This window comes from Bos grunniens, chromosome 8 (assembly GCF_055505025.1).
Source record: "Bos grunniens cultivar Pamir isolate PY7600 chromosome 8, Bosgru_T2T1.0, whole genome shotgun sequence".
NCBI classification, from domain to species: domain Eukaryota; kingdom Metazoa; phylum Chordata; class Mammalia; order Artiodactyla; family Bovidae; genus Bos; species Bos grunniens.
Window position 1 is genome coordinate 85,754,488 of NC_141172.1, and position 13,555 is coordinate 85,768,042.

The window sequence follows — 13,555 nt, forward strand, 5'->3', positions numbered from 1 at the left end:
AGTCAGAGATAACCAGGATGTGTGGCCTTAGCCCATGAAAGGGTGGAGCCAGAGTTTAGGCAGGCTGGTGACTGCAGGGGAGTCATACCAGGTGACTTCTGGTGACTGGTCTGTGGATGAAAGCTGCATTTGTATTTTGACAAGCTAAGCATGATGTGTCTATTAGATGTATAAGTGGAGATGCAAGCAAGCCATCCCGTTTCTGAGCCTGGTTTTCCATGGAGAGGTCCAGCCAGGAAAGGTGCACTGAGAAGTTGTGGGCATTTGGCTGTCATTTGAAGTCAGGTCACTAACGGGACAGGTACAGAAAGAGGGGGAAGCTTTCGCAGGCCCAGCTCAGGGGCACTCCAGCATTTACAGGGCCAGAGACGAGGAGACACTTGCAAGAGGGACTGAGGCAGGAGGGGATCCAAACATGGAAGGTCAAGTGAAGGGAGTTGTGAGAATGCTGTGCATCATGCAAAGTGGGCAGCCCTGTGTAAAAGCTGAGCAGCGTCCTTACCAAAAATGGTCAGACGACTGCTCTACATCCTACCACGGCATTCCCTCTGGGCCTGCCATGCCGCTCTTTGGGAAGAGTGATGGTGGTATAAATATTATGAGAAAGAAGGAATGCCAGCCTGAGAGGGAGGGATCTGGTAAGATGCCACAGCTGCTGCTGGAAACTTTGGGGAGATGAAGCTCAGAGGACAGCAGTGTCTTCAGCTGACGTCTGTTTGAGGGCAGCCACAGGGAGACACCTTCAAAACGAAAGAGTTGGGGTGCTAGTCATTAGCAGGTTGTTGGCAGGTCCCTCCAGCATGTGGGTAAGCCCACACCCAGCCCCTCTGTACTTAGTCCAGGTCCCCTGTTTATTCTTTCTTGTTGAGGCTTTCTCTGCTCCATGCAATTGCAAAAATCACTTTCAAGTCATCTTTAATTATAAAGATATTATTAATTATTGAAGATAAATAGCACTGCCCGTTATGAATTGAATTGTGTCCCCCTCAAAATAGATATAATGAAATCCTAACTCCCAGTATTTCAAAATGTGACCTTATTTGGAAATAGTTCTTTATGGAGGTATTCAATTTCAAATGAGGTCACTAGAGTGGGCCCGCACCCACTGTGACTGGGGTATGCACACAGAGGGAAGACCGTGTGAAGACACAGGGAGAAGTTGGCCATCTACAAGCCAGAGAGAGAGGCTGTAGGAGAAACAACCCTGCCAACAGTTTGCTGTTGGACTTCTGGCCTCCAGAACAGTTGTCTGAGCCACCCAAGCTGTGACACTTTGTTGGAGCAGCCCTAACAAACTCATATATGGGCTACCTTTACAAAAATTCACTGCTGCCATCTTTGATTATAACAGATGTGCATCCTTGTTTGTTTCTATGAACTCAAAGTGTTCACTGCCAACAAAACCTCTGCTTTCAATTATGCCAACTGGTTGACTTGCTCTGGGGATGAGAACAGCCTCTGGCCACGTAGGTATTGAAGGTATTGAAGTGTTAGTTGCTTGTGCTTGCTTGTGCTTAGTGTCCACCTATTTGCAACCCCATGGGCTGTAGCCCACCAGCCTCCTCTGTCCATGGAATCCTCCAGGCAAGAATACAGGACTGAGTTGCCTTCCTGATCCCAGGAAGATCCTGGGATCAAACCTAAGCCTCCTGCATTACAGGCAGATTCTTTACCATCTGAGCCACCAGGGAAGCCCCTCTGGACACATCCTGGACACAAATTCCTGGCTGAAAGAGGGTGCTACAAACCTTTGGAACCGTTTCCCTGTGGGTCTCATTCACTGCACCATGAGATTTCTCCAGACAACCGTGGGTTCCAAGGCTGCTAGACCTGCAGCACAGGAGTTTAACTCTCCTGAAGCAAACAGAAAGTAACCTCCAGCATTATCATGGGTTAATACACAGTCTCTTTTTCTATAAATGTTTTTTTTTTAATCTTTTCCCTCCTACCTTTAATTAAACACCGTCTAGAGGTTCGAGATGAAAAAAAAAAAAATTCCTGTGTGCATGGGAATAACTGATACTCCAAACAGTCTTCTGTAAAACCAAATGGAAACAATGAGCTTGGAGTACTTACCCGGCATTTCTGTTGGCTCCCTTTGTGCAAGTTTTGCTGCAGTAACAAGCAGGAATATCACTGGATTAGGAGCTTGTGTCGTAGTGAAGGGTGTTGGGGTCTCACCCTCCCAATCACATATGTTGTGGGTGGAGGCTCCTGGCTTCCCAGCCCCATGCCACCATGGCCAGGGGTTGCAGGTGTTGGGAAAGAGAGAAGATCAATGAAAGGACCCAATTCAGCCTCCTGAGCAGCTTCATCCCTACTTTAACCAGCTATTCACTTGGGCCTTGACAGTGGGACCTTTGTTGAGGGTTCTGGGGGGCTGTCTGTGACAGAGGTAGAAAAAGCATTATGACAGCAATATTGGAGGGAATTGGGTCTGTGCCTGGATCATTTGGGAGGGGTTGATATTTTTGCTGTAGAAGTAGAATCACAGCAAAGGTTAAATTGGTGAGAGGCACTGCTTACTCCATTTTCAGGCTGTTGGATTTAACTTTGTATTTCCACAGCAGAGTTAGGTCTGCCCTTTAAGGAATGTAGACACAGAGGCTAATATTTACTCAATTTGCAGTTCAAAATAATGAAATGAAAAATTGCAAACTGTTAAGACGATTGCCGATTATGTACTGGCAGCTCACCTTGAATGCTGTGTGGTTTTCTAGCTGGCCGTTGAGACACACGGTATAACATTTTATTGAGTACATTCCCAGAAACATTATCGAGTCTCTTTACTGTGGACATACTTTCTCTGGCCCAGTTCCCAGGCTAATGGACTCACCTTTTAGGATTTTATACTCTGCTCCTTTCCAGTTATTAGTTCTTTTTCCTTAACTGTTGCATTTCCAGCGTCACGGATGTTTTTGATTTGACGTGTTGCTGAGCTAAGTGATTGTTCTGGAACACACGATGAACATTTCCAGTTGCCAGTGGATATACTGACTTCTCACGCAGCACAACTCATCATAAAATGCATGCTTGCCCTTCCGGAGGCACCCGGCATGCCACACCGTCTCCCTTCCAGGCTGTGGTCCTTTGCCCATGTGCCCTTGACTGCTTGCTGTTCATTCTCATATTCTGGAAATTATACCTTCATTTAGGATGACCAAATCCAAAAATGCCAAGCTTTGGTGAATGAAATACCCTCTCTAATTAAAAGGAGACTGCTTTGAAGTTGTCCAAATAGGCCAGAGACTGCATCTAATTAAATCACAAGAAGTGTACTGATTCAGATGAACAGGTTAGAGATTAATGAATGAATAATCTGAATAACAAAACATTTTTTTAAAGAGAAACACAAATCAAAAGCAGAGTAGCACATGGACTCAAATCTAAGAGTGTGAGTTGAATGTCATTAGTAAATTCTCTCTTAATCGTGTCTCTGCTCTTAATGAGGTAGCCATGGTGCAATACCAGAAAGGAGCCTGGAAATCAGGACAGACCCACTTGTACTTTGTGGATCTGAATTTCTTTTATGTTACTGATGCCTTAAATCAAGATGTCATTTCAGTGGACCCTGTTGAGAGGTCTGCAGAAGATCCTGTTTGTCTGGGGCACAGTTTCTGATTACTCAGAATTTGTACATGTTTGGGGCTGGGTGTGCATATCCAGCTGTCGAAGGGCTGTGGGAAACCTTGACTTCTTAACAAGCCCAGCGACATCAACAATGCATCCTTTCATATGGTCCTTCTGAGGAAGCCAGTTGGTTCAGCCCTGAATATATAGGACATTAATAAGTGCTGCTAAGAACACACGCCAAGTACTGGGTTAGGAGCTGATATCACCATGCCATGACAATTTACATACAGTTTAGCTCAAAACCCTACATACTCAAAAGTGATTTAGTTGCTGAACATTCCCTGGCATGCTACTGAATCTTTGAACAACCTGTATCAGATCCTGTGAATCTGTGTTGTATTTTGTTCACATGGTTAGTGCTTATGCCTGTCTTGCACCATTAAGGCCACTTGGAAATAAGATCTTTCTTACAGCTCTTCTTTTAAAAAAATGTTTTTAATGATTTTATTTATTTATTTAATTTGTTTTATTTTTGCTGTGTCTTTATTGCTGCTCAGGCTTTTCTGTAGTTGTAGTGAGTGGGGCTACCCTCTAGTTGCAGAATGTGGGCTTCTCATTGTGGTGGCCTCTCTTGTTCCATAGGACGTTCTCTAGGGCATGCAGGCTTCAGTAGTCGTGGCTCCCGGGCTCTAGAGCACAGGCTCGGTAGTTGTGGCACACGGGCTTAGTTGCTCCTCGGCATGTGGGATCTTCCTGGATCAGGGATTGAACTCGTGTCTCCTGCATTGGCAGGTGGATCCTTTACTACTGAGCCACCAGGGTAGAGCCCCCCTTACAGCTCTTCTTTACTTGTGAGCCTTGGTTAAGAGCTTGACCAATGTGATGGGATGTGTAATTGTTCCTCAAAAAACTTTTTACTGTGTGAAGGTAGGTCAAGAGTTTACATATTCCTCACACTCTGTCCCCTCTTAATATTAAATCTTAGTGTGGTACATTTGTCACAGCAGATGTGCCAAGATCAACACATCGTTGTTGTTGTCATTTAGTCACTAAGTCGTGTCTGACTGTTTTGTGACAGCGCGGACTTAGCCTGCCAGGCTCCTCTGTCCATACATTATTCTTTACTAAAATCCATACTATTCGTCTTTCTTTGAACTTTACCTGGAATCCTTTTTCTATTCTAGGATCCCACCCTGGTTACCACATTGTAGTTAGTCTTTGCTCTAAGCTTCAAAGTGTAGTTTAAAAAAAACATTTTATTTATTTATGAATTTGTATTTTTTTAGGCTGTGCTCTGTGGCATGTGGGATCTTAGTTCTCCAACCAGGGACTGAATCCGTGCTCCCTGTATTGGGAGCACAGAGTCGTAACCACTGGACCACCAAGGAAGTCCCTAAAGTATAATTTTGACCTGGATCAAACTATACACTTAATGTATCATTGCAAGGCAATGAGTCACAGTTAATTTTTTTTCATATTAAATACTCTCCTTTCTTCAAACATCAAAAAACCAGTAAGCTAATAAATCACCACTACCTGATTGATGAGATCAAAGATTTGAGTTTTCCAGTAGCTTTACATTGTTTTGCTGGTTTTTTTTTTTTTTTTTAGATGAAGTTCACTCATGTCCAATGGAAAAAGTTAGAGCATCCACATTCTTAATGGACATGTGTGGCCTTAGTAGCGTGGCTTTTAGTATTTACCAGAATGAAGGACCTGTAATTTGCCTTGAGGAGTAACCTCATTTCAGAAAACAATAATTAAGTCCTGAGGAGTTAGGGCAGCTGAGTCCTCCCAGAACTTTTGCTCTCTTTAGGCCTTCCCCATCTTCAGTTAGCCAGTTGGGGGAAAGCATACCAGCACCCGGTAAATCCAAGGGGGACTTTGTATAAAGAAGCTCTCAGGACAGCCATGTGGAAGGCATGACTTGACTCACCACCTTGGACCAGTCGCTGCCTGAACTGGACTGGCAGTGATTGCCAAGGTGGGTCATGGGATGAAGAAGGAGAATAGAAGTCCTTTGTCCAGTCTTGGTGACCTGGAGAAGAACGTGCTAGCTGGGGAGAAGCAGTGGCCCCTAAACGCGAGGTGGAGAAATGCTTCCTTTGTCCTTGTCATGAGCTGTGTCTTTCTGCAGCAGGAATGTGAACGTGTGCTGGCTTCTTCTCAGTGAGACTCTCAGCTCCTAAACCATCACATCTGTGGACCAGTAGTCCTGGTTCTCTGGCTTTTCATTAGTTCTCTGTCTTTTATCCATTAGTCATTGCTGTGTCTCCATGCATCCTCCACATCCTGTCTACTTAGGCAGCCAAAACTTTCCCACAGGGTCTGGGCAGTGGTCTGATGTGCTGATGTAGCATTTAAAGGCCTTTGCTAATCACCTAGTGCAATGTGCTTCTCTCCAGCATTTTTTTTTCCTTTTCTTTTTGGGCATGACATTTAAAAAATCTAATGAAATTAATGTTTGTTCAAAGAGCCACATATGATATCATTCCATTTATATGAAGTGGCCCCAGTACATAAATCCATAAAGACAAAAAAACAAGTTAGTGGTTACAGGGTCTGGGAGAGGTGAGATTGGTCGGGGAGACTGCTAATGGAAATAAGCTTTCTTTTGGAGGTAATAAAATATTGCAGAATTACATAGTGGAGATTGTTGAACAACCCAATATTAAAAACCACTCAATTGGCAGACTTTAAAATGCTAAAATTTGTGATATATGAATTATTTCAATTAAAAACTTGGTGCTTGTTCATTGTACAGATGTTGAAAAAGAAAATAAAAGAGGACTTTTAAATTACTATATAATTTCATGTGACTAATAGTGGGTGACAGTTTTTATTGTTTCTGTTTTTGTGTTTGTCTCATTTTTTTTTTTCCTTTGGTTGTTCTTGACCCTTTTTGGGCCAGGAAAATTCCTCTTGGAATCTGCTGAGACACTAGACCCTGTTCTCACTTGTTGGAGGTGCAGCATCTCGAATAAGGATAGCCATTCTACAGTGTAGGAGAATGATGATTTTATATATATATATATATATAAAACTAGGTCTACTTCGGACTGTAAATGGTGCCCTTATGTCTCAGTTAGGAAGCAACAACAGGGCCTAGTTTTCCTGGAACTTAAGGCCTCAATTCCAAGGACCGCAATGACTGGATATTGTGAATTTATTCACACATTTGACTTGCAGAGGAAATGTGCTAGAGCTCAGGCTCTGCACACTTTCACATCTAAGTCCCAAAGACTGGGGTCCCTGATATTAGCCTTGAAAATTAGTGAATTTTACCTGTTTTTCCAAATATGTAGATGATACTCTTTTGCTTAAATATCTAAACTAAATTTTACCTAGAGTAAATCTTAAGGCTGAAAGAAACTAAAAATCAATTCCCAGGGAAGGTACTGATCAGTGCAACATATTCAGGGAGAATCTCAGCATTTCTAATTTCAAAAGGGACTTTGCATGTCTCTGTGTGTGTGTGTGGGTGGTGGTGGGGGGGGGATGACATCTGCTCATGAGTCAACAGAAGCGTTTGTATCACCTCCGGCTCTTCTCCCATGAAGAGTGTGCATGTCCACACCCCCAGCTCAGAGGAACACGAAAATACTTATGCTTCCAAATTGAAAGCTGCCTTGGAAGAGCTGGGGCTCTTTTGCACAGTGGAATTGGGCTAATGTGCTTATTTTTCTACAGAGTATGTATTTATTTGACTGTTTCACACCATTTGTCAATTTCTAAGCAGTTAATAATTTTTATTCCTCTTTCAGATGTGTGTATATAGTACAAGTGTGTTTGATTTCCTGTGGTCTCTCTACATTTAAACAGTGCTGAGTGATGGTATGTGTAACATGCCAATTTAAAATTTCAAACCCAAACTGAACCACATTGATTGGCCTGTACGGCTTATGCTTGTCTCTGTCCTGCAGCCCCGAATTCTGTCTGGGTTTTAGTCTTCACTAGAGATGCAGCAGCTGATATCCTCTAGCTGTTTACAGTCCCTTGAGGAGAATTAAAATATATGCAACTATTGATTCAGGGGATGATGTGATTGCCATAGGAGAGGTGTATGGTTCAGGGGATAGTTTTAGAGAATAAAGTTGTTACTTCTGAAAGGTTGATCAAGGATGTTTTATGAAAGATGGTGTGAATGTGTGACTTCTGACACATGGGTAAGTTTGGACTAGCAGTGACAGAAAAAAGGAATCTTCCGTAACTGAATGAAAAGCCATGAGCCCGTTTCAGAAATAATCTCCCCTCTTGGTTGCTTGGAATTGGGCCTGAATTCTAAGGGCGTTGCAAGCTGATGTTGTCACCTCGCAAGTCCTGGGATTTAGGAACAAGTGGGCAGAGAAGATCAACTGAGACACATGGGTACCCGTGAGTGTAAACTGGCCAGTGTTTGTTGAGCTAAATAATTTAAAGCATCTTGTGTACCTGACTTCTGTCTGAAAATCACTTCTACTCCGCTTTTAGGTCTCCAGTTTTTTGAGTAAGGCCTCATCTTAAGGGTTGGCAGAGGGGGTTCCTGAAGTGTCTCAGTGTTTTGTTATGCATGCTCCCTCTCATTTAAGGGAGGCATGCATAAATGCTGGCTCTCATTTAAGGGAGACAAGTTGGGTGGCCCAATATTGAATTATAAACTACCTTTTTTATAATAATTTTTTTTAATTTTTGTGGTAAATACACAAAATTTATCATCTTAACCATTATTAAATGCACAATTCAGTGGCATCAAGTACATTCACCTTGTTGTACAAGCATCACCAATATCCATCTTTAGAACTTTCTCATCTTACCAAAATGAAACTCTGTCCATATCAAACACTTAACTGCCCATTCTGCCTCCTCCAGCAACCTGTCACCCACTATTCTACGTTCTGTCTATGAATTTGACTACTCTAGTAGTTCACAGTATTTGTTTTTCTGTGTCTATCTCACTCAGAATAACCCACCCATGTTGCAGAATGTATCGGGGTTTTCTTCCTTCTAAGCTGCATCATTTGCCATCACATGTGTGTCCCGCTCTTTGATACTGTCAAGCCAGATTCATCCAGATGTGTTGGCAGAGTCACCCTGACAACATATGGCTTCACCATTTCTACCCCCATCCCCCACCTCCAACCAGTGGGACCCCAGTCAAGGCCAAGGTACGGGGTGGAAGTCTTCAAAGCAAACTGCACTGGGATATTAAGAAAGGACTATATGAGGCCCAGAACGGTTTCTAGGTCATCAGTTACACCTACCCATCCCTCCTGGCATCTCAGGACAGGGGACCCATGACTTTGTGCTGTACTCTCACTTGAGTAGACCAGCTCTGCTCTTGCCCTTGGTGTTTATGACTCTGGGGTGACTGCTTCTGCTGACACTGTCTCTGAGGGAGTGAGGCTACTATTGCCATAAAGATGAGAAACTTCTGTCTTTATGCTTATTGGGTAGATCAGTTCTTGGCTGTTGGCTGCTAATGAGTCTGGGGGCTGGGGTGGGAAGAGGGAATGAGCTGCTGAAGAAACTCTCCAAATCTGAATTTATTCAGAATTATAACAGGCCTATATCTGAAGGACCACCTGCTGACTCTGGCTCTAGAAGTGTTTAATTTTGCCAGCTGGTGTTTTAATCTTTCTTTTTCCCAAAATGAAACTTGGGCCACATGTTTGCTTCCTTCATACCTGCTGTAAAGCATTTGCATTTTGCCTGGGATTGCCGAATGATTGCAAAATTGCAGGAATCACTTTTGCTTTGGGGCCAAATCTGATGCTACAAAAGCCCTGTGAATGTTACCGAAACACCTTATCCCTCTGCTGCTGCTGCTAAGTTGCTTCAGTCGTGTCTGACTCTGTGCAACCCCATAGACGGCAGCCCACCAGGCTCCACCGCCCCTGGGATTCTCCAGGCAAGAACACTCTAGGTGTACTATAAACATTGGGCAGTTTTGCTAAAACACTATTGTCTTTGCATGAAAAGCAGAATAAAGCCCTGAAGAGAAATCTCATTAATGTGTGTGCTGTGCTCTTTTGCCCAGGGCAAGAGGAAGTTCCTGACTCAAGTGACCCTTTGGGACAACTGGATGGACATGACAGCCCTGTTCCAACTCTGAAAGGTAAACCGTGAAGTGTTCTTTGAATGCAAGCATTTGAATGTGTTTTCAGAGTACCATGCAGAGTGACTCACTGTGCCACTCTGCTCAAGGCTTGGCCTGCTGAAATGGATGGTCAGGGTCTCCCATGGCCCAGTGCTGCCCCCTGGGTGGGTGTAAAGCTGAATTCCACCTCTGTACTCCAACACTGAATCATATCTCAGAGACAGGGTTTGGGGTGAAGTAGATAAGAATAACTTTATTGCTTTGCCAGGCAAAGGGGGCCACAGCAGGCTAATGTCCTCAAGACTACATGTCCCAACCTGGAGTGGGAAGTGAGAAGTTCTATAGGAATTTCTGGTTCAAAGAACTTCATGGTTCAAAAAGGGAGTGATCAGCTTGTGGGCATTCTTCTGATTGATTGGTGGTGAGGTAAGTAGGAGTCAGCACCGTCAATCTTCTGGTTCCAACTGATCTAAGATCTGTAAGATTGTGAGCAGCATTCTGTTAACTTCTCCTACCTGGTAGGGATTTCAATATCTGCATAACAGCTCAGAGATATTATTATGTGTACCACTTGAGGAGGAACAATGACCCTACTCCAAAGTTGCACTATTGTTGTGTTGTTTTGTTTTTTTGACAGCTCCTCCTTTGTCTCTGCATCTCCTCCCTTCCCTGATTAGCAACTGTTTGAACCTGCCCATTGGAACTCAGGCAAAGTTATGAAGGCTACTCTTGTTTTTTAGTCGCTAAGTCCTGTCCACCTGTTTTGTGACCCCATGGACTGTAGCCGCCATGCTCCTCTGTACATGAGATTTCCCAGGCAAGAATACTGGATTGGGTTGCTATTTCCTTCTCCAGGGGATCTTCCCAACCCAGGGATCGAACCTGTGTTTCCTGCATTGGCAGGCAGATTCTTTACCGCTGAGCCACAAGGGAAGCCCCATCATGAAGGCTAAATGAAACCTGTTTCCTGTAATCAAGAAATGGGGGCATACAGAAAGGTTTTTGTGCCCAGGAGTTCCACAGGGTCCTGCTTGGTATCAGGTGCAGTGGCATGCCTCCTGAAGCAGTTTTGAAAGCTGGGTGGAGCTTGTCAGAAGCTGGTGGGTGGGTGGGAGATGAGAGGGCAGGGGTAGGCAGATGGCCACTGAAGGGAAGAAGGAGATTGAAGGGAAGAAGGAGATTGAAGGGCCCTAGGACCTGGACTCCTGACTTGGCCATGAGGTCTCCTGCTGACAAGGTCTTCTCGGGCTATTCTCCAGATGTAATTGTCCAGACTAGGGAGTGCCTCAGGTGGGCAAGTGGCCCTCCTCCACAGGTCACCAGAGAGCAGGTTATTTGTCTTCTTGCTCCAGTCTTTCCCAGAGGTCACTGCCAAGATCACTGCTCACTTGGCACACTTTGTAGGCATCTTAGATTTGAAAATCAGTAGACACCATTTCTTGTAATGCAGCCCAGTCACTTGATGATGTGGTGCTTTGCTCCCTTCATCCCCTGTCACCATATTGCCTCAGTCAGCCCAGGCTGCCACAACAGAACACCACAGGCTGGGTGGCTTAATCGGTAGACGTTTACTCCTCACGGCCCTGAAGACTGGAAGTCTGAAATCAAGGCGCTAGCATTGCTGGGGTCCTAGTGGCATGCTGGGTTTGTAGACAGTGTGGTTTTGCTGTGTCTTCACAGGGAGAGAGAGAGTGGGCTCTGGTCTCTTCTTGTCTTATAAAGACTCGAATCCCATTATAGGGATCCCACCCTCATGACCTCATCTAACCCTAATTACTTCCCAAAGGTCTCACCTTCAAATGAGGCACCACTACCACACAAGTGCTTAAGGCTTCAACATGTAAAATTTGCGGGCACGCAGTTCAGTGTATAATAATTAACTGTTAAAACAGCTACTTTATTTCTGTTTAGCTTCTTTTTGTAAGCATTATTCAGAGCCCAGACATCCAGAAATTTCTCAGCCCCCTGCATGTTGAGGGTCCCTGTGTCCCCTCAGGAATGTGTTCACCTCCACGCGCCCAAGGCTGGGTCTCCTGGAGACTGAGTAGAAATGACTCAAGTCCACCAGTCTCAGCTGAGTGGAATAGATGTCCCTCTGTGTCCTGAAAGAACCTCTTGGGATCACACAAGGAACTTCCACATTCTGGCCTCAGAATAGTTGTTTAAATTCACAGAAATAGAGTCATAGATGTGGAAAGCAAATGTTTGGTTACCAGAAAGGAAGGGGGCAGGAGGGATAAATTGGGAGAATGGGATTGATATATACACACTACTATATGTAAAATAGATAACTAATAAGGACCCACTGTATAGCATGGGGAATTCCACTCAATATTCTGTAATGACCTATGTGAGGAAAGAATCTAAAAAAGAATGGATACATATAGATGTATAACTGATTCACTTTGCTGTCAAGCAGAAACTAACATAACATTGTAAGTCAACTACGGTCCAAGAAAAATTATAAAGCAAATGAATAAACAGGGTGTGTGGATCAACTTGCTGTTGGTGGTGCCTTGTGTGTGGAGGCTCCTTGATAATAATTTTCCCCTTTCGTATCTTATGCAGTAAATATATAGGTTAGTTTCCTCACATTGACCCCCTCGCAGTCCTACTGTGGTCACTGTGACCTTGCACAGAGTCAGGATGTTTGGAGGAGAGGGCCTTTTTTGGCTAGGTAGGGATGTATCTCCATGGCGACCAAGATCTGGGCTCTGGAAATTTGTGTACCATGCTGGGCCTTAGGATAGATTTCTTAGGAAGAAAGGTAGTTTTTGGTGGTTAGATTCTGAAGTCATTTTTCACAAGTGTGATTGAGCTCACAATCTAGTATTATAGAGACTCAGATCCATCACAGGGGTCCTGCCCTCACGGCTCTTGCCCAAAAAGGGACTTGCCCCACTCTTGCTTTATTCTCCCCTGGCCTCCTCCTCACACCCTCAATGATGGAAGGAACTGGCTTGGCAATGCCAGACTTATTAATCCACACACTTTTTTTTTGTTTAAAGAGCTTCAGGGAGCATTACTCCTTGGCCACATTTGGCTTAAATCATATATAAAAAGTAATATAGTTGAATGGACTGTATGAGCTATTTCTTTAATCCAGTTACCGTTTATGATGCCCATGCATCTGTAAAACTGCAGGCAGGTGAAAATGGCTAGCGGGCAGTCTGTCACTGAGCGAAACAGAATCTAAGAATTAGTTACAAGCTTAAAAAGCATTTGAGTTCAGATGTACTGGGCCAGGATTGAGCACTTAACATATAATTGGTGGTTGGTATTCAGAGAGGGAGATCCCAGAGCCGATATAGAAGGAAAAACAATACAAAAGGCGTGATTTGCAGCTGAAACGTTTGCCTGAAATTTCTGTATGCCAAAGTACTGTCATCGTTAGGACTGAAGCTGGCCTTAGGACTCTGGTAATAGTATTTAACAGGAGTTTTATATTCTTTACCATATTAGATACACTATTTATTATTATTGTACTTACAAAAGTGTTCATTTGGCCTAGAAACCATTTGCTCTTTTGTTCCAAGGCTGTATTTTAAATGCATATGTAACTGGTTTTGTAAAATCAGTACTTTGGAATGTGTGTGGGCAGAGGATCATTTCTGAGAGCCTGAGCTGGTGGTGCTCCTCTTGTTCATCTTGCGTCCTCCAAAAATAGACCCGCTTGCTTGTGTCTCCTGCCTAGGAGAAGAGTGCTCATCATCCTGGCTGAAACCAGAAGGGGAATTCCTGACTCTCTGCACTTGAAGCTGTGTTGCAATTAGAGGTGATCTCAAGGGCGTTCTAAATCACAGGGCAGGAGTTGATGCCTTACTCACCAGGCTGCCCCCTGCTATTTGTGACATGTTATGTTGTGGTGCTGAACTGAAACTTCCTGGGACAGAGAAAACAAAGCCA

The 13,555-nt window shown here is 43.9% G+C and overlaps 1 protein-coding gene across 4 annotated transcripts in view; it reads left to right on the plus strand.

Annotated features, from left to right (window-relative positions):
- ROR2 (ROR family WNT receptor 2) overlaps window positions 1–13,555 on the plus strand; it is a 237,504-nt gene that overhangs the window by 172,227 nt on the left and 51,722 nt on the right. For all 4 annotated transcript variants that reach the window (XR_015131942.1, XM_086315664.1, XM_086315665.1 and 1 more), the window contains one exon: window positions 9,590–9,667. Coding sequence is in view for 1 of the 4 variants with exons in the window: in XM_086315663.1 (XP_086171789.1) it covers window positions 9,590–9,667 (78 nt within the window). In the remaining 3 variants the exon portion in view is untranslated. The remainder of the gene's footprint in view (window positions 1–9,589; window positions 9,668–13,555) is intronic.